This window comes from Brachionichthys hirsutus, chromosome 3, assembly GCF_040956055.1.
Source record: "Brachionichthys hirsutus isolate HB-005 chromosome 3, CSIRO-AGI_Bhir_v1, whole genome shotgun sequence".
In the NCBI taxonomy this organism is placed as follows: Eukaryota; Metazoa; Chordata; class Actinopteri; order Lophiiformes; family Brachionichthyidae; genus Brachionichthys; species Brachionichthys hirsutus.
The window spans coordinates 2,528,568-2,554,824 of NC_090899.1; the positions used below are offsets into that span (position 1 = coordinate 2,528,568).

The following is a 26,257-nucleotide window of genomic DNA, read 5'->3' on the forward strand; positions in this document are numbered from 1 at the left end:
ATATGGTGGCTTTTCTCTGCAGAAATTGTGATAAGAAGTGTTGATATGTTTGGTTATAGCACGAATAAAAATTAGACACAAACATGCAGGGGGGAGGGGGGGGGGGCACTGGAGGAACGACTGATAGTTGTTGAATTAATGCTAAAAGTGTTTTGTATCTTCAGGCTAGGAGAGGCCCAACAACAAAGATCACTTGCTGTGTAGTATAAAAGAACATGAATAAAGATTCAAGTGAAAAAGGACAAACTGAAGTAAGCTTTTTTTATGAATAAACATTTAATAGTGCTTTCATGACATCCACCTTCATTTATTTACATGGTAAAAACCCATAGAAATTTTCCAAACAATAATTTAATTCACGAAAAAGTAATTTATGAAAGAAAAACAAAATTATCTCTGATCATACTAAAGGCTTTTTTTTTTAAATGGATAATCAATTGCACGGTAGCGTTCTCCACTCCTGTAATGGTGGATGGTGACCAGCAAGGGGCGATCACAGCCTGAGAGGGTCAAACCTCCTCCAGTCACAGACTGGTGCGCTGAGCTGTTACTGGTTTGCAGCTGGCTCCTCTGCCACAACTGGAGCGTCACTTTTATTTTTTAGTAACAGTTTCCTCCACAGTGATGGATCTCAGTTGTTCACCTGCATCCAGGTGCAGCAATGGCGCCTCAGACAGGGACAAAGGCTGCAAATGAGCCTTTCCCCCATGGATGTTACAACCTGCGTAGAAGCGCTCAGTAACGGCTGTGCTCGTCTGTAGCGGTTACGATGACGTCCATCCAAATTCTCATGGAGACTGCGTTGGAGGCCACCAGGAAGAAAAGCCGGTCGTACGTCTTCACGCAGAACGTGAGACTGGGCCGCGGAGACTGAAGGGGAAAACAGTGACAAAAAAAGCGTTAATAATATTGTTAATTACTGCTCAACAGGTTCCGTCTTTATTTTACAAAGACAAATAGCACTTGAATTAAAAGATGAGGTGAGAAAATTTAAATGAATGGAGAGACTAGGGAGAGAAAAAGGTCTGCCATATTTGGAAAAAAATGTCTCAAACAGTTCTGTCAGAAACGCCTCTGAAAATGAAACCGAAAGTAAATTCACGCTACCATGGCAACCGGTGAGGTGACTTTTTTTTTTTTAGCACACACCAAAACATTTTTTGCCAATTTGCTCTGGAACTTTACCAAAAAACCCGAAACCACCAAATATTAGTGTAGAAACATGGGAAAAGTGATTTTTTTCTTCATAATATGTCCCCTTTAAAAACAATATTCACTCTGCCATGCAGCGGCGAGAAAGTACGACTCCACTGAACAAAGGTTGTCGCCTACTTTTATTTGCTTCATACTTCTTTACTTTAACCGTCGCTGCTCTGGGGACACTTTTGTTGGTTATATTTAACGCTCTCTACCAACTCCTCGTGATGAACGATATCAGTGACAGGTCGGTAAACGTAAAGCGACTGTAACCCCATCGTGTCAGGTGACACTATTTAAACCCAGAGGCTTTCTAGCAGCAAACAGAGCTGCACTCCGCAGCTACAGCGTCACCTGACACCCGCCTTTTGGCCTCCAACACCGTCAATGTCTTCAAGCGCTACTGACACGGATAGACTTTGTTTTTCGGCAATTCGTGACTGGCCTGTGCTTCAAATAACAGCATCTAGGATGACAAACGGTCTGCAGCCTAAAGTATTTTTTTTAATTGCATTCATCCCCTTGAAAATTGAAAGTCCAGAGGGTTGTCTCAGACTCTCAGGTGGAAACACTCCTTGAAGACTCACAGACGAGGCTGTTCGTAGATGGTCGTAATAAACTTCCTCTACGGCCTGGAAGTAGATGACTCCCTTCAGCTTGCGCTCGTCACAGTCTGCAGCAAGATCGAGAAGAAAAACGTGATAACGAGACACTCATCAGGACGAACGCGATCGTTTCTAAGTCTGGTTTCCTCTGCAAGAGACAGAATGTGCAGCTAAATGTTAAGCTGAACTGCTCCGACACACAGAAGGCTTTCAGTCACGCATACGTGCATCAGGCATGAACACACACACACACACACACACACACACCCCTCCCAGCCAGTCTAACCTGTATAGTACGCCAGTCGCCTGTGGTCCATGTCAAACAGGAACCACCTCTTCTTCCAGGTCTTGACCCGCCCCCCTCTCTTGGTCAGGAAGCCGGCGCAGCGTCGAGGCGTCAGCCGCAGGTCCGTGCAGCCGGCCACGCCGTGACCCAGAGACTCCAGGTGGGACCGGAGGTCAAAGTTGGGGGAGAGGAAGAGGGGCAGACTGCGGAGCTGGAGACAAATGGAGTTTCGGTCAGGAAACGTCAGGGAGAGTCGGATTCAGTTTGTGATAATCTGAAACGTCCTCCGGTGACGCAAAGGGTTGAAACACGTGGAAAAAAGAATGCCAATTCTGAGACGATTTGTTAAACTCAGAAACATCTAGAGTGGAGATTTTGATGTGACAGCACAGAGCGTTGCATTATGGGAAATGTAGGATCCATGCAATCTTCCAGAACTGCTGACTGTGCCTTCGCTCTGCTGATCATTCATGTTTCCTGGATGCTGCTGCATACGTACGGGCGAGTTAGGGGGGGAGCAGACCCGCAATTCCTCCTTTGACCCAGACTCTGGTCTTGGTGGGGTCCCTGGTTCTGCTTCGGGTTTTGCATCGGGAGAGTTCAGCTCCCTCTTCCGTCTTTCCTCCAACAAAAACCGCCGTTGCTCTTCCTGGAAGGGATCAAGCATGATTAAAAAATGTCTTTTTTGAATCCAGCCGCATCCCCCCCCGGCAGGTGACTCACCCTCTCTCTCAGCAGCTTCTCCCGTTCTGCCTTGGCTTCCCTCAGTTTCTTCTCGATCTCCACGAGATCCAGCAGAGTCGGGCTGCGAGAAGGAATTCAATTGGTCAATGTCAGCCAATAGCTGCGAAGGTCGTGACGCAAACGGCCCTGGGATGCGTCGAAGCGTCGAAAATCCTCTCCTCCAATAAAACAATTAGAAAAGCACTCAGAGAGCGCAGACCTCCACCAAGCAGCTCATTCCCCTCCTAACTGGATTGACACAGTCCACATGGTGATCTGGATCAGCATCCAAAGGTTTACACTCTTTTCTAGTTACTTTTAGATTAGATGATCTGGATTAAGTGCTGGATTAAGTGCCGCCTCATCTCACTCCGCATTCTAGCCATTCTTCATTTTGCCTTCCGTCCATCCAATGAGAGAGGAAACGACCGACCTGGCCGCGCGAGAGCTCGTCGTGCTGTTGCACGGAGTGAGGAGCCCGCCGCTGCTGCTCCCAGGTCTGTGCACACCGCTGTGCCCGTTGCTGAGTCTGTGGGACGGGAGGTGGGCGGCGAACGCCTCCGGGGTCTGGCTGTCTGGAAGCATCCTCACCAACCCTGAGAAGAGGAGAGGCACGGAGGAACGACGCGCGTCGGTCAGCGAGGGGAGGAGTCAGAGGATCCGTGCATCACGGATTAGAAGAAACTGTTTCAGTTCTGCAACACGAGGCAGAACAAGACGCGACACGATCTGGTCAAACAGGCTGAGTGTGAATGGACTCCTCCGGCTCATCCGGCTCGCCAACCCGCCGTCGCTGCCGTCGCGCCTGCGATTCGACCGAAAGGCAGGGAACTGAGCAAACAGGCAGGATGAGTCTGGAGCGCACATACAGGTGCGTGTTCATTGCTCTCCGGCACGGCGCTCTCGGTTTAAGCAAATCAGCAGCACGCCAAAACAATAAAATAATCACGGGAAGAGGGCTGGTGAAGGCTCACCCTGCGCCGAGAGCGGCCGGTCGCTGGGTTTGCGATGCAAGCTCCGCCTTCTGGGCACACCGACTGATTCGTTGATCGGTTCCTACAAAATAAAACGACAGCAAATATAAGCTGAAATGTTCAACTTTCATACCTCAGCTGGAGGCAAAAACAAAGCGATGAGCCCTCATCAGGACAGTTTGACTTATTCAGACCGAAGGAACAACCGCTGACATTTTCAAAAGAAAAGAAAAAAGCAGCTCGATCTATAATTTAAAAAAATTATATGCTGCAACTCCTTGTTCTGCACAGAGCGTATCCACGGCGACGCGCGGCATACCTGAGGAGGCTTGTGTACGGGCAGAGGAGAAAGTGACATCACGCAGGGGGCCGAGCCGGTGTTGCTCGACCAATCGGTGAGCGGCTTCTTCTCCTTCAGAACCTGCGGGAGTGGACTCAGTTTCATTTGAAGTTCAGCGAGGTGACTAACCAGGATGCGAAGCGCAAACGGCGACAGTTAAACCGAGTGGCGTGACGGGAACGGCGACGGCCGCTTGCCTTCGACATACCACGCGTGGCTGAGAATGAAGCCGTGATGAGCTGAAGAGTTATCATTCCCTCACTATAGAGACACACGGAGCCCAGCGTTTAACCCTTTATCTGCCTCTTTCACCGCGCCGGCTCACGTCACAGGAAGTACGAGGACAGAGTCGGGAGATTGAAGACGACACGGCACGTCTTCTACGTCTTTGTGAATATCTCAAAAGTACAGCCCATTTTTAAAAAACACGTCAGTGAATTCGTCTTATTCATCTTACCGCTTGCTGCAGCTCTGTGTGATTCTCCCGGCTCGCTTCTTCCCACCCTCTCAACAAATCCACACACACACGTGCACGCACACTGACACGCTAAACGCAACACCCTCCCTCACTTTGCTCACTCCTCCCTCTCTCCCTCCCTCCCTCCCTTTAAACACGCTCACACTCGATCTGGTCTCCTCCTCGTGTGCAATTTGGAAATGACTTTTTTTTAACGAGGAATAATTTTTTTAGAAAATACGGCCCCACTTGAAATCTTAAAATAGAAATGGACAACTCATCTACGTAATAATGTAAGCTGTGTTCACAACATCTTATTTTTGAGTCCACCAGATCCAATGTACCCCCCGCGGGGGGGGGGGGGGTACCACCAATGATGACAGCCTGCTGTCTAATGCACAAACGGCTCATCAGAGCCTGTCTACTCAAAACAGGTCCCTGCTGCTGCACAAAACGATGAGCGTGTGCACAAAAACGTAAAGTTGTCCCCATGGAAAAGTCCAAATGAGACGTTTCTGCAGCATCAGGCGTTTTAATGGAAGCCCGTCTTACCATTTGACCCGCGTGGAGGAGTTCTCTCTTCTCTTTCCTCAGGGTGCTCAGCTCCGTCTCCTTCTCCCTCTCCATGTCTCTCAGCTGCCTCTCCAAACGCTCGACTCGCTCCTGGAATTCAGAACACGATTCGGCTGAGTGTGGCCCACCGGGCGGCTTCCCCCCCCCCCCCCTGTGTGCGCACGGGCGGCCCGCTTCGGCTTAACGACTGACTTTGCGTCGTGATGTCATCTCGTGTCAATCCTTCCTGTTGTGGCAGCGTGAACCCGGAGCCAGGTTGGGCTCATCCGCCGCCACGTAATGCAAATCAAAACACGCATTTGCAAGTTAATGGCAGGCATGAGACGGGGACACGTGACGGCACAAAGACACGATGGTCATCCGGGACTCCGAATGTGACGAACTGTCGTCTGCAGCTGAGTCAACATCTCTCTCACACAAGGCCTCCCTTCGTCTCTCCTCCTGTTACATCCTAACGGCTAATTGGAGAACAATTCATTACCGTTTTCACCAGCTACCCATCTGCTATCTCCATTCGGCTCTCCTTCAATCTGACCGATGTGGAAAAATGGCCTTTCAACAAATTCCTGTGGCCAAATGTGAAAAAAAAAAAAAAAAAGATTTTCCATTTGCTCTCGGACCAACTTGGAAACGCCGATTTTGTTTTCATGTCTCTCCCACGGCGACCTCTGATATAATTTGTGTAATACCGCCTGCATGCCGTTTACCTGTGCAGCCGTGACCACATGCTGCTGACATGAGATCTCCCTCTCCTTCTCGCTGCCTTCCTCGCCCTCCTCCACGGCGCGCTCCTCCTCCTCATCGATCCCGCTCTCTTGTTCCAAGACGTGAAACTCCCAGTCCTCGAAGGCACGAGCCGCAGCTTCCATCACCTCTTTCTCCTGGGTCGGAGACGGGGGATATCATTCTAATGCAACCAGTTTTTAACTGGTTGCAACTTATTCTTTGTTTTATTTCAGATTTTAAACTTGTTGGAAAATACATTTTCAGCATAACTAGACCTTTGGTCTCATTGCATGCAATTCAAATGAATTCAATCAACCCAATTTAATATCAAAGTTCCCTAAAATATCAAGTTATGACACATTTAATTTGTCTGAACATTTATTCTTGTATCCTACACCTTCACAGGGGGAACTGCCTCCGCCATTTATCCAGCCAAAACCACAAAAGAAAGTAATGCTATTAAAATATTAGCTTGAAAATTCCAGATTTCCTTTTATTTAGATCAATTGCTGTCTGAGCAACATTTTCAGAGCCCCACGAGTCAGGAGAGAATAATAACTCTTTGTCTGGAACCAAACACCTGCCGTCCCTCCGCCGGTCTGCATGTGTGGTTTTCTTTGTGTCGCAATTCATGACAAACCAGTTTCTGAAAACTCTTTCCAAATAAATCTGACAAGTCCCAGCAAAAAAACAGAAGCAGAACCCTAGCGCGTCTCGTTCTGTTGCTTCATAAGTAAAACACGCATCCCACACAGCCGTTGTGTGTTTACGACACGCATGTAGAGGTGAAAAAACACGCTTGTGTTCAACTGAAAAAAATGTGAGCATAAAATTTCAGTGATTTTACGCTGTATTTGAGAATATTCTTTATAAAAAGTGATGCATCCAAAGAAAGCGAGCGGTAAGGAAACCAGGGTGAACACAAACTCAGAACTATTACGTCTACGTTTTATGTAAGAGTACGTGTAAAGTACAACTACTGTGTAAACTCTCTACAACAAACCAGCTAACACCGCTCTTAGCCGCTATCATCTGTCTTGAAGGTAAAACTCATAATAAAACCACATTTGATTTTATATTACAGTAATATATCATTTATTATATCTATATAGCAATTACAAATATGTTTTTCCTTTGTTATTGCCATTAATTTCTGTGTTTTTAGACAGCTGGAAATGAGATACATTCTATACGGGGAAACATTTAATTGAGTTCCGAGCTAGGTCGAGGTATTGCTGTACTTGACACACACGCTAGCTCTCTGTTAGCACCGGTTTAGCTGCGTGCTACACCGCCACTGCATTGTGAGCGTCTGCTCTGATTTATCCAATCACACAAGTCCTAAATATTTTCAGCCAATCGCAGACCAACTTCATGCACCCTGCCTCCCAAAAAAGCAGGTTTAAATCCAAGTGAATGTTATCGATAAATCCTATCATCATCATCATCATGAAACATCTTCCTCTCACCCGCTGCAGCTCTCTCTGTACGTCGGGCTCCGTGGAGATCAGCTTCTCCTTCTCCTCACAACTCCTCTTCAGCGCCTCCACCCTGCCTCTTTCCTCCTCCAGACGCTCTCGCTCCTGCGGCGGACACGGCCAGAGAGGAGTCAAGCCAAAGCGCAGCCATCAAGCAGAAGAAAACAAAAAAAAAAACATGACTGGTCTGGACTCAAATAAAGCTCCATTACGTGGGAATGATGTCTGGTATGGATCTTAACAGAACCCGCACATGCCTCAAGGTTACTTTAAACGTTAGGACAGGAAGAGAAGACGTCCCGTCAGTCATTAATCACGGGGTCAACACAAACACGGCCTTCAGTATCCAGGTGTACAACACCTTTTGTCTCCCGGTCTGCCTCTTCCCCGTCCGTCTGGACTTCTGCAGATCCTGCAGCTTCTGCAAGTGTCTCTGCAGCTGCCTCTGCTCCGTCTGCAGCTCGCCCTGCAGCAAGGCGATCTCCAGCTGCAACTGAAAGGACAGGAGCCGGCGGCCTGAGTCACGCCGAGCAGACGTTCAGCCGCCGATAGGCATTCCTTCACCGTGATTGCGTCTGTGTTTGTAAAGATTTAAATGTGCGGGCCTCAGCGGATCCAGATCACTTCAGTGTGCTCTTCCGCGCTATCTGGGTTGACACAATCCGCAGGGAAGCCGTAATCGCCTGTTGTGCAACGAATGGTGCAACAATATTAAATTATGGTGATGATCCAGAAGAGATCCTGGATTATGGCTCACTTTGTTCCTCAGTATTCTGGTTGATTACTGACCGATGTTTAAGGAGTTTGACACAGTCATGTAGGGAGGGGATCTCTATCTCCCCACCAAATTTCATCTGAATCTGATCCTGATTGCGGACACTGTCACGATCCGGATTTTCCCCCTTTACTTGTAAAGGATGCTTTTTCAAAAAAATCATATCTTGTAATATATACATTCAATTCACTCACCATTAATAACAGTCATAAAGAGGTCCGATATAAACTATCATGCAAAATGCCTTCTGGATCTGATCCAGAATGAGGACAGGAAAAAATATGACATTTTAACATTAAAACCCATTTATGGATTCAAAAATCAGTAGAAAATACACATCAACTCCAATTCACTTTTGCTTTTCATGGTTGGTGTATAAAGAGACCAAGAACTATCTAGAACCTTCTGGTTCTAAATTCTAGATCACCATGTGGCGGAGGTCTGCGCTCTCCGATTGCTTTTCTAGTTTGCAGTGTTTTTCACACTAAAGCTGTAAATCGCCCATTTCCCCTGAATGTGACTAATCATTGTGAGCTGAATTTGTGCGACTGGGCGTCACCTCAATCTGTAACTCCTCCTTCTTTTGCTCGATCTCCGTGACCCGCCGCTGGAGCGCCGATCTTGACGGCGGGACCCTCAGCGAGCGCGCCTCCAGCTTCTGGAGGACAAAGTCAAGAAAAGCAGCGTTTAGTCTGGAGTCTGGAGACGACTCGTTGGTCCGACCACATGAAACCGGCATCACCGGCCTCACCTCACTCTCCGTGCTGCTACTTTCCGTATCCGACTCTGCTCCCGAGGAGGCGGGGCTTTGACCTTTGGCCTCTCTAGTGATCCGAGGCGGCCGCATCCCATGCTGCCGCTGGCTCCTGGTGCTCGCCATGCTAGAATGCTGGGGCATTTCTGAAGGCCAAGACAGGGGAGGTGGCTAATGAGGACGCCGCTGTGAACATTGTGGTAATCTAATCCGCTCTGCCGCTGAAGGCTCATCCAGGATCAGATAACGGCTCACAAAGTCGCGCTGCACAAGCACTTAAAACCACAAAACACCCCCCCTTGTGGGCTTTCCAGAAGGTATTCTGATGGAGAAAACATCCAGCAGCACAAAGCAAAAACAAGAGTGAAAGAGAAAGGAGGGACGAGGATGTGGGCGATGGGTCGTGGTCGTGTTTCAGGTTCTCTCTTTTAGCGCTTGTGATGAATAATGCACTTTCCTGCTCGAGGTTTTCGATGCGCATCAGGAGGGAGCGGTGAAATGAATGAAATACAACAAAAATAAGACCGGGAGCACATCAGAATAGACTTTGATGTAACTTTAAATTGTGCTTTTACCACATATTTTATTAGATAAGGTTTTAGTCCATCATTTGGGATGAGATGCTGCATCAAACTGAAGATCTTTATTCATATTAAATGCCTTTCGTCTGCCTGGCCACAAAATCATGAACAAAAAAATCACCACAAACAATTTATGGGAAAATATTTGACTCCTACAGCCAACCTTTTCCCACCGTCTTACTTTACCCGCCCCTCCCTCCTTGAATCCAGGCCTTATTAGGCTGCAGGGAATGCAGGCAGGGTGGAAGCACAGAGATAAATATACAGCCGAGCTCCGAGCGAGGGTTTCCCACTGGAACACTGAGATGGAAGGGGGGAGGCTCGGGCCGATGGAGGGAAGTGGTGTCAGCGCCTTGTTTAAAAGCGATGCTCCGAAATGAGCACAATGTTCTCAGCAAGTTAAGAATCACGTTTACTAGTTTGTTATTATGATCAGATCACCAGATGGGAGATCTGTTCTTTTATTTTCTGTAAATTTAAACATAAACGAGAAGTTTATAAATAAAATGATCATTTCTCTGATCTAATCTGAATTATCAAATTAAATAAACCTCATGAATGATCAGCGACTTAAATGCTAATAAAAATATTCGCGTATTATTATTACTCATAATCATATATTATATTATTATTCTCGTTAAAGACTAATATTATTTTATTGAATAATATACAAGATGATGTCATCTCTCATGTAAAATGAGAGTTCATAGCCTTTCTATTTTATCCCCTACACACATTTGAAACATGGCCCTAATATAAATGGCATCATAATATAAATGACTTTACAGTAACGCTGTTGATCTGCTGCTGCGTTGCGCTAAAAAAAGAAGCGCAACCCTAAAATGAGCAAAAGGAAAACCTGCTGATTTATTCCTTGCTCCTGTTCTGGCTTCACTACCTGTTGAATGAACATACCATAATATCCACCTGTAAAATGTTAACATATGGTTACTGCACGTGTCATTAAATCCACCGCTAATCATTTCTCCTGTGAGGGGGACAAGGCCGAGACCTTCACACGGAGTTCCACTATCCAAATATCAGCACAAGCATTTGCTGTTTGACCTTTAGCTGAAGTCCACTCAGATACACTATCGACCCACACACACACACACACACACACACACATATATCCAGGAGTAAAGTCCGTGTGTCAAACGCAACACGCAAAAAGGCGAAAGCAGTGAAAAAGGAAAGAGGGAGAGCAACAACGAGGGACTATAACAGCACTCATGTAGGAAAGGGACAAAAGTCGTCCTAAAAAGCAGATTGAAAAAAGAAAAACAGATTTTAGACCAGAATAATGAGACATGATTGCTGGGAGGGGAGAACCTCTGGGGAGTAAGATAGCAGAGGGGAAGTGAGCAGACGCACTTTGTGTGTAGAGTCATCCAGATTTACAGACTGATTGAGCAAACACACACAGCAGCCCGTTACCTCCGCCAATGGAGCTTCAGCTTCTCAACATCTCGGGGGGGGGGCAGCTTTTCTAGATGCCGATGCTGACAACAGAAATGCCACTGTCCTCACCAACAGATAATTCTATTTGTTGGGTTCTGCAGCCGCCCTGGTGGCCGTTACTTCCACCACGGCGATGTAGACGACTGGCGTGACCTCGTCCCTGTCAGGACCTAAATGATGAGTGGCCAAAAGGAAAAATGGGGCTCAGCACTGCATACAAATATATATATATATATATATACACAGTAAACACTGACGACAGCTAGATCCCATCAGCTACACATAGGACAAAAGGGCGGTGGCAGCGGCGTCCTCGGCGTGGGCGTGATTGCCGAGTGAATGCCGAGTGAATGCTGAGTGCAGCCTGTCAGCAAGCGTTCGATGCGAGGACACAACAGGGAAACGCGCGGCGCATGTGAGCTAAACCGTCCTGTAGAGCTTCACAATGCTCCATTCATCCACAGACCGGGCCTGGAGGTCGAGGCTCTAGAGCAGAAAGAGAGCAGCAAAGGGCAGCAGGTAGGGTTAGGCATCCGAGGCATCCGATTCTACCTGGCAGAGGCGCAAGCGCAGAAAAAAACCCGGCAGTCATCTGAAAATGGCGAATGTTTTTTTTTGTTTTTTCGTTACATTTTGCAAAGCATTAAACGCAGACAGCTGAAATTGTCCTGTAATAAACAAAGGGTTAAACACAGTGCAATGATGCAGACCAGAGAACAACAACAACAACAACAACAAGCTTCTTTAGTTACTGTCGGTTTGGTCCCCTTGTCTCTCGGGGGGGGAGTAAAGAACAAAACCAGCTGCTCAGGCTTCATAAACTAGTAGAATAACCCACAAATCATTTTTATTACAGGGCGTGCCGTCAATCAAACCGGCCAAATCTCCAGTCCGAATAACGTTGTTCACTGCTGTGGCTGAGATTCCTTCGGCCTGACTAAACCGTGATGCTAGAAAACAGCCATCCATTAATAATAGACTCGGATGTAGGGCTCAGACACAGATTTGTGCAAACGCGGGTCAAAAAACAAAAGCCGTCTGTGTGGGAGACGGAGACGGAGACGGAATAAATGGAGGCAGATCTGGCCAGACAGAAATCTCTCCCAGTCCTCCCAGTCCTCCCAGAGCCGTCACCCACACCCACTCTGTTTACGCTCGTTTGAGCTGATGGACTGATACCAGGCCGCATACGCCAGGCTCAGTAAACAAAAGGGGACATTTGTGTAAACTGCAATTAAATGAGAATCTAAAGACATTTCTCAGATAGATTGTGATTCTCATTCAGCTCAAGGGTGGGAAACGTTAAATATAGGAATCAATGAAGCAGGACTGTTTTATGATCACAGTTAAACATCATCATTGACACATTGTTAAAAAACCCGTATGTGGTAGTAGCCAAAGTTAAAGAGATTTCATTTAAGATACTTCACAGGTTTTTACTCGACTAATCACTATTTACGAAAGCTTAAAAAAAGATACTGACGTGAACTGAACTTTCATGGAGCTGAAACGACTCTTGTTTTGTGCCTTCAGTTAATCTGGAATAAACTGTCCAGATATGTTGCAGACCTTTTTTAGCCTGATTTTGCATCGAAATTGGAAAAATGTCCTCTTAGGTTTTATTAACCATGATTTAAAAACCTCTATTTAATAAATTAAATGATCATTCTAACCAAGTATTACATAAAAACCTGCTTTCATTGATCTCTCCATCAATGTGAAACATTACACCTCCTCCAATAAATAAGAACCCCATTAGAACACACTCTTCTTTACTTTTGCTTGTTATTTCTTTTTATTATCTCTCTCTTTATTCTAAGTCTTCTCCCGTGGCATCATTTGGCACAGATTTGATTTGAGTCGTGGGCTGGGGGGGGCGCCTGGGCCCCCCCTTGGCTCAGGAATCTGCCACACTTTGCCCGTGCGTGGGGAGACCGCGTCGTTTCACGTTTACTACTGCGCGACGTGCGAACTTCAGCTGACCTGGTGTCAGTGTCGAGAAACGATCAACAACAAAGTCTTACCTGAGGGGAGAAACACGCTCCGACCTAAACCCCGACGGCGGCAGGTCCACGGATCCGTAACGTATCCGGTACCGGCAAAAGAATAAAGAGAAACACGCACCGGACCGGCGTTTAAACGTCACTCCGGCCAACTTTCAGAGCGCTTCCGCCACCGGAAGCGCGCGCGCGCGCACAAACTCTGCGCTCCTTTCTGGTGTCGTTATCTCCACCTGATTCATTCAAGCACCCCCCCTCCCGTGGACCGGCGGCGGCGGCAACAGGTGAGACTGGACTGGAGGAGGGGGAGGAGCGAGATGACGTAGGCGGGGTCATGCTCCTGGCAGCGCTGTTCAGACTGCAGCCGGAGACCCGCACCGGAACGGGGCTGTCTATTCTGGGAACTGACGGGGCTCTCTCATTGTGGAGAGGCGAATCTAAAAAAAAAGAAGAAAAAAAAAGTCGCCCAGACTGGGAATAATCCAGTCAGGCCGGATGGACCGACAGAACCGGCCAGTTGGAGCCAGCCCAGATGAAAAACGGATTCAAAGATGAGATCTCCTCCAGCTGGAGTCAGAGGCTGATTCCAGAGGGTTAAAAAAACAAACAACAACAAAAAAAAAGTTACCTGAAGATGAGACGAGACACAACATTCAGCATTATGACGCCTCCTCTGTTCCTCTGGTGAGCCCATGGCCGTGGTTGCCATTTTGGATTTATGGACTTTATATATGCTCCTGACTAAAATATAAACATATTATGGAGACTCTCTTTTTTAAATCAGGGGGACTAAAGGTGTGGTTGTGTGTTGTCGTGCTTTTATGGTTCCAGAATAGACTGAAATGCTGTTTAACCCCTCTGACCTCTGCAATAACAACAGAACAGGAATCATTAATGAATAAATCATTGATCCTTTCTGCGAGTCAGGGGTGCGTCCGGCATCGTAGCAGGCGTTCGGGCACCTCCTTCCAAACTTAACAGCTGCAAGGAGAAGCAGCGACAGCGACATGAAACGCTCGACATGCCCGAACACCTGCGTGTTCTAATTCACTCATTCATCACTCTATAAAAGAGAATCTCTTTGCCCCGCAGTGACTTTCAGACACGTGTGATCTGTTTGGCTTCATCCGTGACGGCTGGAGAGGAATTTTGACAGCTCTAATGGGATGTGTTGCATTGTGGGATTGTTAGGATAGTTTTTTTGTTTTTGAAGGAACCAGACGGTGGATTAACTGAGACAGTCAGAATCTGGACGCTCAAATTATCATTATTATAATAAAGCCGATGAATAAAAACGCATGCGGGACATTAGAAAGGTCAAATAAGTAGAATAAAATACGTGATCAGATGTTTCATCAGCAGACTGCTCTTCATCGCCCGGACCGGCCTCTCTGAACGGGCTGATAGTGTGACGGATTCTTTCCAGTGACATGTGGCCGGTGTGGGAGAGAATGAGCGGTGGGTTCACGGTGGCAGAGTGAGAGGGCTGGGGGGGGGGGCTAGTGGCATTAACTTGCATCAACAGATACCTTTATCCAACCTCCATTTTTTTCTTTTATGACCCACTCATGCCGAACACTCGACCTACAAGCATCTCTTGCAGCACGCGGCTGAAGGAGAAGCAGACACTCCCGGTAAAACTCGTCTTTCTGGCTGGCGTGTCGCTGGGGGGGGGGGGGGGGGGGGCATGCAACATCTAGGAATCCAGACAGAGCACGTCGGTGCTTGGTGCGCACGCTTAACTTCATACCTGTCCGTGAACTTACGACACACACGTCTTTAGGCTCCACCTTTATTCAACAAGTAGAACAGATGAGAGATGAACACACACACACACACACACAAACTTAGCCTGTCAGAAATGTCTTCCTGTTGTGTAAAAAAGACCTCGAATGTGTGGAAGAATTCAGCTTTCACACGTAAAGCATTCACAAACGCTGAACGGGCAATCCTCAAACACGCCTGAATAAAAATGCAATCCCGACACAAAACAACAGACAGTTGTTTCTTCCTCAGCCACAGACGTGCAGCGCTCAGTCCCAATCACGGAGTAGAGCCGATTGCATTTCCGTTAGCGTAATTACAGTGACGATGACAGCCGCAGATTTTAATGCCTCCAACGCAAGTGCCGATTCCAAACGGCTGCTGCGCCGTGCGAAGCACACACACAGCACACGCTAAGGTGCTAAAGTTATTCCATTTGAATAAAAATTAATTAAAATGTTGTTAGCAAACAGTTTATTCTCAAACGCTTGCCTTCAGCCGAATCACCTCGATACGCAGTCAGAGCGCCGGCTTCAGCTCCCACGTGGCCCCCCCCAAATCCTCCTCCGTACAAAATAAAGCACTTTATGGTGAGTGATTTTCTTGTAAATGTGAATTTGAATCACATAATTAAGTTGTTGATTTGATCAAAATCCTCCCTTTTGCAGGACATTCAGACTTCGTGAACGCCGCAGACCAAATTAGCTGGCACTGCGATATCTGGGAAAAAAGGAAAGAAAGAAGACGTAGAAGTACGGTCACGAACACGAGATGTCATTCAGAATGAGTCTGGGCTTTTAGAGAATCGTTTTTTTCCTACCTATTTTCTTCGGCTTTGGGAGATTCAGGTTGTTCATTAGGACAACGAACTCCTCCAGGCTCTTCGTCAGGCGTGGATTAAACTCGCGTTCCTCGCCGACCGTAGAAACCGTCTGACCTGAAGCGTGAAAAACACACACGGCAACACAAATGTAATATGCACAAACAGATGCACCAGAAAAGCGGTGCGATCGGTGCGTAGTGATCTCACAAAGGACGGCAGGAAGAGTTTTTAATCGGAGAAATTACGAGTGATTCCCTTTCCCTTTAGGACAAAACACCAAAAGTCGCCCAGATCTTTATATTCAACAGGAGGAACAACTCCTCCTCGATCGCAGGCTCAGCGGCTCGACCCGTATTTTAAGGTTTTAGAAGGTAATAATTAACCTGTGAAAAAAGAGGAAATTAGATGAGTGAAATAAATAATTTATGCTAAACAGGAGCTGTAGCGAAACCTGGATTTTTGTGCCTGTAAATCCGACTACATTGCATAACAACGTAATGACATTAACTTTTAAATGTGTGTGTGTGTGGGGGGGGGGGGTTCAGCCTACCTAAGTAGTCGTGTGCTGGATAGACGAGGCACCGGTCAGGGAGAGTCAAGATCTTCTGATGGACGGAGTTATAGAGCTTCTTCGCGCAGCCTGAAGTCGAGAAACTGCATTTTAATAAGATTAGAAACACTGCCCCCTTGTGTTTCTATAACAGCATTACAAAAATAAATAGGAATGAAGCCATTAAAAAACCGTTTTTGACAATGAGATCATTCAAGTGTACCACCTTGCTGGAAATCTGTCCTGCCGCAGCCTCGGATGAGGAGGGCGTCCCCAGTGAAAACCATTCTTTGATCCCGCAAAACCAGCGCCACACACCCGTCAGTGTGTCCCGGTGTCTCTCGCACTTTCAGATGCTGCGGAGAAGAGACAAAGGTCGACTGAAGGCGTATAAAAGTCATTTTTATCAGGTGGTTTTATTATTTTAAAGAGCAACAAATGGTACAAATCTAAAATATGAATGGGTGCGTCCAAGAAAGCTCTTTTACGACATGATACTGAAAGAGATTTAAAATTTCTACGCTGCAGTGATCGTTTTCAGTGTTGCGACAGAAGCGACGCGTTCTTTACGTGCTTCCCGAAGGCGATCTCGTCTCCTTCTGCCAGAAGAATGTCTGCGGTGGCGCCGCTCAATTTGGAGATGGCGCTTTTCAGTCCGACCAGTCGTTTCTTCAACAGTCCCGTGCTTGTGACGTGGTCCGCATGGCAGTGAGTGTTCACTGCGGGCACAGACACAGAACACGGCGCCGGAAATGATCCTCCAGTCAACAGGACAGCGTGAAGCCCCGTGAACGAGTAAACAAAACATCACAGATGTGTAAATGTCGGCGTCACTTACCGGCCACTTTAAGATTCAGCCCCAGTTCACGTATGAGCTTCAGATCCCTGTCGGCGGTCTCGAGCACGGGATCGATGAGGATTGCGTCCCCGGTGTCCGTGTCTGCCAGCAGGTAGGTGTAGGTGCTGCTCTCCTTCTCAAACAGCTGGGACAAAAGCAGGTAAAGAAGCAGACGTAAATAAAGAACAAACAACAAAAGGTGTGGAGGTGGACGCAGAAATGATGACGTGATGCAAACTATTGCCTGTTTTTATAGCTCTGACAGAGGAAATATAGACCTTCACGTTTCCTATGATGTGAATCGTGATAAGGAACACACGGACTCCGTCAGCTGCAGGCTTCAACGTGAAAAGGGAAGCCAGGGAAGAGGCTTCTTTAGCAAAAATAAAAATAAAAATAGACCAACAATGATATTAAACCGGTAACTCTACGTCATCGAACAAACCACAACTCGACTTTGAACGTCTCCCAACCTTAGATAAACAAGCTAACACCATTTAAGCTAACAACTAGCTCACTTCCTGTCATCTTTGACATTTAAATAGAATATCCGTATTTAATTATAATAGATTCGGTGACCATTTTCTTATCTTAAAGTAAATAAATAATAATATTTCAACCTTACTTGTCTGAAGAGCAGTCCTCCGTTCAGCGTAACTCTGGAGCAGTACGACCTGCTAGCTGCTCGTAGCGGGTCAACGCCAGCGCTCACGCCGGGGCAGAGGCTTCTCCTCCCGGCTGCAGCGCAGCGCGAGCCGCCGGGCCGTGCCTTGAGAAGCTGCGTGACAGCCAGAGTCCGATGAACCGGCTTCGTTCGGCTTATGATGGAACACATGACCGTTCACCGGGAGGCTTCTGACGACACTGGCCGGTAAATTAGCGGTAGTTACGCGCAGTGGAACAATTATTCCAACAAACCAGCAGATACGACGAAATGCAAGCGTTAATCCGAAGTAGCGTCTTCCATTTATCCCACTGGTTGCGCTACAGCGTCGCCTGGTTTAACCGCAGTTCTTACTGGTACAATAACCAATAACCAATAACCAGTGTTCGATCTTGAGCAACAGAAGTGGGTTCGGCCATCCCGTCATTTCAACTCCCTCCATAGTTCAGACCAATAAGCGCACAAAGATCAACACGGGCCGCTGTGGAGGAGTCACGATGCTGCGTTCAAAACGGTTGTACATTTGAGTTTTTATTTTAACCATTGAAAGTAGCGTGAACGCGAATGCACCTTGACCAGTCATATCAATAGCAAATCGTTTTTTTTTTATATATACATATACTAGTTAAGTGATACTAATAACTACATGCGTGGTTAAACACTGTCGCATTGGTAAAGTCATTAAAAGAATTAACGAAACATCAGTTTGGAAGAATACCTTTCGATTTCCTGATAACATATGAACGCATCGTAAACAGCGAGGGTGTGTCTGAAAGTAGGCGTAACCCGTAGCGACGTGTGAGTCCGCAGGTAGGCCTTCAGTGCCAGGTAATAAATGACAGCTTCATGGGAATATCAGAATTAAATAACTACTTACAGAATATTTGTGTGTGTGTGTGTGTTAAACATGCAAATTATTTGTACTTCATAACAAACAACACACAGGAGCAGACTCAGATGATTTTCATCTTTTATTTATTGGCAGGGTTTATTGAGACGTCCGTCACAGCCGTGGCGTTCACCTCCAGCTCTTCTGGTTTGCCCTGAAGAATTTATCAAGATGCAAACGATTACAGCAGGCCTGTTGTCTGCACAACACAAAGACTACATAAATAATCCTGTCACTTTGATTCAGCTAAAACTAAACTATAAAATCTCCATAAACGAAAGCTTGAGCGACTGTGGAAGACAGACCATAACGTACCTTTGTATGTCTTTCAATCCAGGGGATCATCTGAGTTACTCGGCTGTAGACCCCGGGCTTATTGTGCCGTCCACAACCCTCCCCCCAGCTCACCACCCCTGCCAGTCTCCAGTCCCCAGTGGACGTTTCACACACCAGGGGGCCGCCGCTGTCTCCCTTAAAACAGGAAAAACCTTTAAAGGCCAAGTTTTTGATTTTTAATGCTGCTGAAGTGAACCTATCGCTAAATATGCTGCATATATATAGGTTTTTAATGCACATTGTAGATAGGCGGGAGCCATACCTGGCAGGAATCCACTCCTCCGCTCATGGTTCCAGCACAAATCATCCGAGGCGTGAGGTGCACGCCATAGACGCCGGAGCGGCCACAGGCAGATTGAGCGATGACATTGACCCGAGCCTGCCTCAGCTCGGTCGTCACAGAGCCTAGCAGAGAAGATGAAGTGGATAATTAAAAGAACATAACTCAAAAAGTGACAGACAAATCTTGATGACATTTTTGGGTAATTTTGGGAATGAGTGAATGTCTAAATAGAAGAAAAGATAGAAGAAGAACCAGATCAGAGACGATGGCGTGAGTCATATAGGAAGCACAAACGCACCTCCTTCCCGAATGTAACCCCAGCCTGTGATCCAGCAGGCCGTCCCGGGAGGGAAGAACTCACTAGGACTGGGTAAACAGACCGGCCGCACCCCGCCTACAATCAATACACAGCAATCAGATTGGAATATAACCTTACATGTATTTTTAAAAAAAGCAATAAAAACATAAAGGTTATGATGGCTACGTGACAAACCTTTTAAAATAATGGGAAGGATGTTTCTGTCCTTTATGAATTATGTAATCAAACTTAATCTTGATGCTTGTCTTCTGGTGTCATTTTCTTTTTCATCATGGGTCTACAATATTGTTTTAAGTCATATTCATTTTGAGATGAAAAGAAAAATGCAACTATAGACACTATAGTTATATATATATATATATATATATAGTTCCACACAAATTCAAGGGATGGCAGTCGACCTGCAGCGGCGCTGACGTGCTTTTGGGTCGATAGCGCTGCTGCACCTTACCTGTCATGTCTACATCAGTGACGGTGCGCAGCAGGCCCACGTCGTAGTCGTTGTTTTGTCGGCTGAAGTGAGGGTGGTGGAGGACCTGCAGTGCCCTGTAACGTCTCCCCAGGGAGACGTCTGCGATGCTGACGGTGTCCACCACCAGCAGCCAATCAGCTGCTTCTAGCATGTTGTTCCTGCATGAACGGTAGCATGACGGACACACACACACACACACAGGTGCTGAGTTCAAAGACTGAATCCTGTTTTGTGAGTAAATCAATTCTTTGTGTTTTATGGTGGGTCTCAAAATGGGAACTGATTGATTCGACTGATAGAAACATTCAGGGAGCTCTAAACCAGTGACGTTCAGATATCTCTGCCGGTCTTGATCGTGAGGAGAAAAGATTATTCTCAATTAGACTCGCACACGCTCATGAATTTGATAAGCTAAAAACTTCTAATTAAGTTGGTTCTGACTAATTTATTCCTGGCCATAGCTCTCCCTATCGTGGACTGTGGATTTGCATGCCCATCACCACCTGGCTACACCTGACTTTTGCGATGTTGAACCCTGACCCCTCGTCTTTCTTATAACGTCCGCCTCTTACTCAACAAAGCAGTGAGCTGCTGTGATGACCCAGCGAGGGGAGACGATGGCACCTCCGCAGACGTGTCTCCCTCGCCAGTGCAAGCTGCCCTGCCACCCCCACTTGCCCTGGGTCGCCAACGACCCCCCGATGATCCGCCGACCATCACTGGCCAGAACCGGGCATTCTGGGTGTAAGAAAATGCAAAAGAAAGGAAGAACATTGTGGAAAAATGTAAAGAACCGAGACAGAGGAGAGAAGTCTCTATTATTATTGGTATTAAACAGCAATATCAGTAATGGCAGATTCTTTTGAAGATACAACAAATCCGTTTGCCCGCTCCTAATTCCCCAGTCTACCCCCATTTCCCCAAAAATCTGGATAATATCCGCGATCCAGATCTGAGCCGGATGAATTTCGGTAGGAAGATAGAGGTCCCCACCCTGATCCAGGATCCAGGATCTCTTCTGCATCATGACCAAAATGTAATCATCTGTTCCTGCATGGTAATATCCCCAACATTTCCTCAAAATATCATCAAGATCTGTCTGTAGCATTTAAATATAAAAGGTAATAAATATAAAAGCCCTGAATTAGTCCGATTATTCACCTGCTGTGACGTTCCCTGTGTGGTTTACTGGATGTTTAGGCTGTGAAGGCGGCGCAGGCGGGACACTGCAGTTCCACTTTGCACCACAAGGGGGAGATGATTCACTTACTTCAGAAGGGAACAGGAAGGTGACTAAAATCAAAAGAGAAGAAAAGCAGCAACATTCATTCATATTCATTTAAAATCAAATAACAGAATATCCTTGTATTTTAAATGATCAAAATTTCCAAGGCATTGATCCTCTTTGGATTTTTAAAGCTTTATAAATAAGGATATTCATTCCGCACTAAAAGAAACTAAAATATTCTCTAATCAAGTATTAAAAAATTCAAAAGAACACTCCAGAGGCATAGCTGCTGGCATACCGAATGTGCAAAACCAATTAAGTTAGATATTCTTTGATTGTCACCAGATTATATTACTAATCACAAAACACTCTGCTAATAAATTATTACTCAGATTGAAATAAAGCGGCGTTGCAGACCAATCTTAAGAGCAAACATGATGAGATGTGCTTCGACCAAACATGAGGAGTTGTGTGGAGGTAAAGCGTCTTACCCAGGAGAGCGGACGTGATGACCAGTTTGATGATGATGATGATGGGGATGCTCACCACCAGGATCAGCTCACGAGATGAGCAGGTTTGAGGCTCCGCCTCTACAATAAGTAAATACCCGTAAGTATATTTAAACGTTTTGTTTACTAGAATGTCTGATATGTTTTTGGTCACAAAGCTTAATGTCATATTCTGTAATTGGACTTGTGTTATCGTTGCAGTTTAATAATGATTGCATTATTTCTTTAAGTATCAGTGATTGACGTGTAACATGAGATAAAAGTACATAGACAGCCCAAAGTGTACATCGAGCACCCGACAGAGGAAGAGAACACCTGGCAGGGAAGGTGCCGCAAGTCATTTATTATTCAACGGAGCGCGTTTAGCCGTCCGGAGGCCTCCATGTCGACAAAGCTTGATCACTAGTGCGCTCTGGTCAAAGTACCTTGCCTGAGCCGAGCACATTCACAAGGCGAAGTAGGCAAAGCATGACCTGCATGCAAAAGCATTTAGGTAGAAATGTTAAATGGATTTTATGCTTGACTGGCAGCCACCTGAGGCAGACGGGCGCTGCTAAAACATGAAACCTCTGACTGGGTTTGGATAAAAGCCTCCTGGCAGCATTCTGCAGCAGGAAGTCGAGCAGCAGGGAGGCTTTTTTTTTTCCTAGTTGGAAGAACTCTCCGATAAAATTGTTACGCTCCTGTTCCACAGTCCTGCCAAACGCTAATTACCTCCACCAAGGAGGTGCTGTTTTTACCGGAGTTATCTGTCTGTCTGTCAGCAAGATAACTTAAAAAGTTACAGACGAATCTTGATGAAATTCCGGAATTACCCGGAACAGATGATTAAACTTTGGTGATGATCCAGAAGAGATCCTGGATTCTGGATCGCTGAACGTTTTGTCAACATTGCAGTTAATGGTTAAAAATAAAGATCTGACATGGTGTTGGCAAAAAAGCACGACTCCTTTAAAAATGTTTCACCCGTAGATTTTTTTTTCATGCATATATTTTTAGACGTGACGATGAATGTGTTGTGAGAATTGAACTGGAATATATTATATCCGATCAGGCTGAAGGCCACATTGAGGTAGAATGGCATAAAGAAAAAAAATAGACTCCACTTTGCATCATCCCGTTTTATGGTGTTTTTTTTATTGCTTCAGCTCTGGAGAGAAGCTGAAAAACAGTATGCATTAAAAATACTGCAGAGAAGTCAGTGTACCGTGTCCAATTGGGGGGGGGGGGGGGGGGGCTACATGGATAGATAGATACATGGAAGCGTGTACATCAGAGAGCATCTGAAAAGCTGCCAACGTGTGGAAGCACTGGTGGCGAGCAGAAAGCACACGCACGTCTCCCTGCAGAAGAAGAACCCGGGCGTGATTAGTGCTCACTGGACCAGTCTCCTCACGTCTTTCACTTTCTCCCGCCAGGATGATGTGAGCAGATCATCAACGCGGCTGCTTTCATTTCCACTTTATGATGTCGGTGCAGCTGCTCGACTATTAGAGACGTAGCAGCTGCTAATTAGTTTGGTTTCAGAGCAAAAGGCAATAAAAGCAGGGGCTCGAACACACAAACTGCTGAACAGACAGCCGTGCACGTTCTGAAAGCACGTCCACGTGCTGCTGGAGCGCAGAGCCTACCTGAAACCCCTGGAGACAGAGGGAAGGAAGGCCAGAGCGGCCGTGAATCTCTTTGCTCTTACAGATCGTGTAATCAAAACGCATAATGGCGCCGGTGACGTAAGAGCAGAGCCGCAGCACTGCATGATAAGTTCTTCTGGATCCACAAAGACAGAGCGGAGTCGACCCTCAGCGAGGGGACGCGACGTTTCAACATGTCAAGCCGTTTTTTGATTCCGTCAAACATTTTCATCTCGGCTGGTAATATATCAGCTTCACGCCTCGTCATTGTGGATCGAGCTTTTAAACTCGAAACAACTCCGTATCCATCCGTGTTCTTCTGCTTCTCCGTTTTGCTGGAGCCTATCCCCGGCCTGCGATGGGCGAGAAGCTGGGTACACCCCGAATGAGTCGCCAGCACATCGCGGAGGCCACACAGAGACAAACAACCTTTTACACACACAAACTACGGACAATTTAGGGTAATTAATTCACCGAAAATTGCATGTTTTCTGGAGTTGGGAGGAAGCCGGAGAACGCCACGCAGATAGGATTCAAATCCAGTACCGTCTTGCTCTGAGGTGACAGCGCTAACCACTACACCACCGTGCCCCCTACGTTTCGGAAAAGATTGGCGATTTGCTTTCGTGCTGATTTTTTTTTTTTTTTACATGAACAGGTTTTTGTAATGTATTTATTCCGTGCCTGGGTTGTTCCTGTATCCGCCTCCTCCTTCCTACCATCCGTAGAGGTGAAAGACATAACAGTTTTCATTGGAGGTAAATTCAAAACTGATGCCCCGGGAATGAGGATGGGCTTGTTGCCCCGTCTTTGCTGTTGATTTCGCCTCCAGAGGAAGCAGCCAATGTCCTGCCTATAACGACGGGGACATCTCGCTGATGGATGTCCAGGCCTTCGCTCTTGGGTGTTAGTTATTTCCCTGGAGTCCGATTAGAACTTCCGAATTTAGACGTCGTCTACAGAGTGTTTTAACAGGAGACAGTTGTTGTTGTTGTTTTTAAAAGTTAAAACGGAACGCTGTTGGATTCTGAGACTGAATTTCTCCTAATGTTCTGATCAAAATGAAACAGTGCTCCATCATTCTAAAGTTACCATACCTGGGCCGGGTTCTTTGGGTACCGTGAGACCCACCAATCCCTCCTCCAGTGGATCTGATGCTTTCCTCTCCTGGATATCATCACTGCAGGGTGAAGTCGAGGCTTTTTCATCCGGCCTCTCCGAGGAGGACGAGGGTGAAGATGATGAACTTTGTAGAGGTTGAGGCTCAGATGTTATTTCAGAAAAAGGCACCAGCGCGAGGACTGCAGAAGGAACCAGAGATGATACGCTCAAGACTTCATGGCTCGAGGAACTTTGAAAAGGCGCCGAGGACCAGCGCTCGAGGGACGGAGAGACTGATGCAGCAACGGGCTGCCGCGCGTCAGAAGAACCGGAGCTCTGGAAATCCATCTTCTTTGAGGTCTACGTTAGCCGTTTATGAAAACTTCAATACTGCAGCGTGTTGCTCTGGAAGATTATTTACGGGACGTAATTAAGAACATCCAAACCGAGGAAGACGATTGTTGTCTTACTAATGTAAGTGAAGAAGCTATATTACAGATAAAAGTCATTTGATTTCAGAGTTTGTTAAAGGATCGTCACAGATTACTGTTTGATGTTCTCCCCCCTCCTAAGAATCCTCACATCTCGTCACACCAACTTGAAACATCTTCCGGGGATCTCACCCCGTCCCTGTAGCATCCGTATGGATTTGCCTATGTTTGCTTCCTCTTCAAGCCTGAGATTAGTCATCCGAATGTGTCTCCTCCACTCAGTAACGCAGCTTGAACCACACCCGGGTAAAAGACACCTGCTTGATCCGGTGCACCTTTAGTCCACAGATATCTGCTCTGCTCCCGTGAAGCTATCATCTCCACCCTCTCCAGTTTGACACGTCCTCTCCTCCATTAGCACAAAATGCTCTCATTGTTGCGCCTCCATCGCCTTCCTCCTTCCTCTTCCAAGTGCGCCGCCGGGTCAGTGAGGGATACACGCCTCGGGCGTCTATGAAATATGCATGGGCATAATTGTGAGCTTGGGTCAGAGTTTAACAACGGAGCGTAATGCACACCACGCCAATGAATTACCCCCCCCCCCCCGACACACACACACACACACACGCAGCCGGGGAGTTGAATTTCTCAGTTGAAGGATGTGTATCCAGTAATCATGCTCCTGTCGTGAATCTAAAGAAGTCTCTGCGTGTGCGTCCAGTCTTCTCCAGGGTGTTCAGTTCATCTTATCGCGTTACCGCATCAGACAGGGCAAAGCGCCGCCGGCAACAAAGAAAACCAGTCACGGCGTTACTCAGAGTTCATTTCAAAGCTCAAACGGGGTGCAGGGAGGCGAGGCTTCACCTGTGGGCCGCCGTGTCTGCGTGGGTGGATGGATTTGTTTTCATAAAAGGCAACACAAGGTTCTTTTTTGGTCCAGTATCAGTGACCTTCTGGAGTCCTTGTCTCCGTGCAACAGCAGGGACTCCAGGATAGATGATCATAAGGTTGAAAGGTGCTGGTTGGCAGATGGTGCATCCAGAGAGCGACGCCGTTTCCCATATTTCACGACTAAAAATAAGCAGCTCCAGACTCCATTTCATCAACAGGCCAATCCAACACATTTCCCCGGATTTAAAGCTCATATTTTATAATCAAAGATTGCTAATTGCAAATGTATTATTGCAACTCTCTCTCAAAGACAAATGGGTTTGCAGTTATGAATATTAAAGGTAGTGCGTACAGAAAAATATTTTTCCTAAGACACTGGTGGGAAAAAAAACATATTTTTGAATATCTAAGGCAGCCTGAAGCCTTTAATCTTAGGAAACAGGGAGAAAGACCGAAACGTCACACACGGGCGCATTTCAAGAGTTTAACGAGAGGAAGGGCCCAAAAGCAGCCGTCGGAGACAGAGCTGGAGGAATTACATTAATTTATTCACAGAAAAAAACTTAGGAGATAACCCTAAATACACGAGAGGGCGAGA

At 46.5% G+C, this 26,257-nt stretch overlaps 3 protein-coding genes across 3 annotated transcripts; all 3 read right to left on the reverse strand.

The window, feature by feature from the left end:
* Positions 1 to 288: 288 nt before the first annotated feature.
* LOC137917671 (pleckstrin homology-like domain family B member 3) lies at positions 289 to 9,032 on the reverse strand. Its single transcript, XM_068760394.1, has 14 exons — positions 8,868 to 9,032; positions 8,694 to 8,792; positions 7,721 to 7,852; positions 7,351 to 7,464; positions 5,863 to 6,036; positions 5,135 to 5,245; positions 4,105 to 4,206; positions 3,786 to 3,867; positions 3,245 to 3,407; positions 2,812 to 2,893; positions 2,588 to 2,737; positions 2,089 to 2,299; positions 1,785 to 1,870; positions 289 to 870 (listed from the first exon to the last, which is right to left on the reverse strand). The coding sequence occupies exons 1-14, from the start codon at positions 9,030 to 9,032 to the stop codon at positions 736 to 738; spliced, it is 1,806 nt and encodes a 601-aa protein (XP_068616495.1). The 3' UTR covers positions 289 to 735.
* A 5,686-nt stretch (positions 9,033 to 14,718) lies between these two features.
* Positions 14,719 to 17,999, reverse strand: ethe1 (ETHE1 persulfide dioxygenase). The gene is made up of 7 exons (XM_068759179.1): positions 17,531 to 17,999; positions 16,906 to 17,050; positions 16,638 to 16,786; positions 16,294 to 16,423; positions 16,068 to 16,157; positions 15,515 to 15,631; positions 14,719 to 15,414 (listed from the first exon to the last, which is right to left on the reverse strand). Exons 1-7 carry the CDS (start codon positions 17,738 to 17,740, stop codon positions 15,368 to 15,370), a joined length of 888 nt encoding a protein of 295 aa, XP_068615280.1. The 5' UTR covers positions 17,741 to 17,999; the 3' UTR covers positions 14,719 to 15,367.
* A 640-nt stretch (positions 18,000 to 18,639) lies between these two features.
* On the reverse strand, positions 18,640 to 20,892 carry LOC137913913 (transmembrane protease serine 6). Its single transcript, XM_068757537.1, has 7 exons — positions 20,862 to 20,892; positions 20,441 to 20,606; positions 19,848 to 20,026; positions 19,376 to 19,570; positions 19,057 to 19,199; positions 18,774 to 18,929; positions 18,640 to 18,657 (listed from the first exon to the last, which is right to left on the reverse strand). Exons 1-7 carry the CDS (start codon positions 20,890 to 20,892, stop codon positions 18,640 to 18,642), a joined length of 888 nt encoding a protein of 295 aa, XP_068613638.1.
* Positions 20,893 to 26,257: the final 5,365 nt, after the last annotated feature.

Bases quoted from the DNA above. Each gene is read 5' to 3' on its own strand.
- LOC137917671 (XM_068760394.1), bottom strand. From the start codon at position 9,032: ATGCCCCAGCATTCTAGCATGGCGAGCACCAGGAGCCAGCGGCAGCAT. The intron at 7,853-8,693 runs GTGACGCCCAGT...CTGTCCTTTCAG, and splicing joins AGGAGGAGTTACAGATTGAG to TTGCAGCTGGAGATCGCCTT. The intron at 871-1,784 runs GTGAGTCTTCAA...TTTCCCCTTCAG, and splicing joins ATCTACGAACAGCCTCGTCT to TCTCCGCGGCCCAGTCTCAC.
- ethe1 (XM_068759179.1), bottom strand. From the start codon at position 17,740: ATGTGTTCCATCATAAGCCGAACGAAGCCGGTTCATCGGACTCTGGCT. The intron at 17,051-17,530 runs GTAAGGTTGAAA...CTTTTGTCCCAG, and splicing joins GAGGACTGCTCTTCAGACAA to CTGTTTGAGAAGGAGAGCAG. The intron at 16,787-16,905 runs GTAAGTGACGCC...CTGTGCCCGCAG, and splicing joins GCTGAATCTTAAAGTGGCCG to TGAACACTCACTGCCATGCG.
- LOC137913913 (XM_068757537.1), bottom strand. From the start codon at position 20,892: ATGCAGAAGAGATCCTGGATCCTGGATCAGG. The intron at 20,027-20,440 runs GTAAGAGGCGGA...CCGTTCATGCAG, and splicing joins GCAGCTCACTGCTTTGTTGA to GAACAACATGCTAGAAGCAG. The intron at 19,571-19,847 runs GTAAGGTGCAGC...TTATTTTAAAAG, and splicing joins CACTGATGTAGACATGACAG to GTTTGTCACGTAGCCATCAT.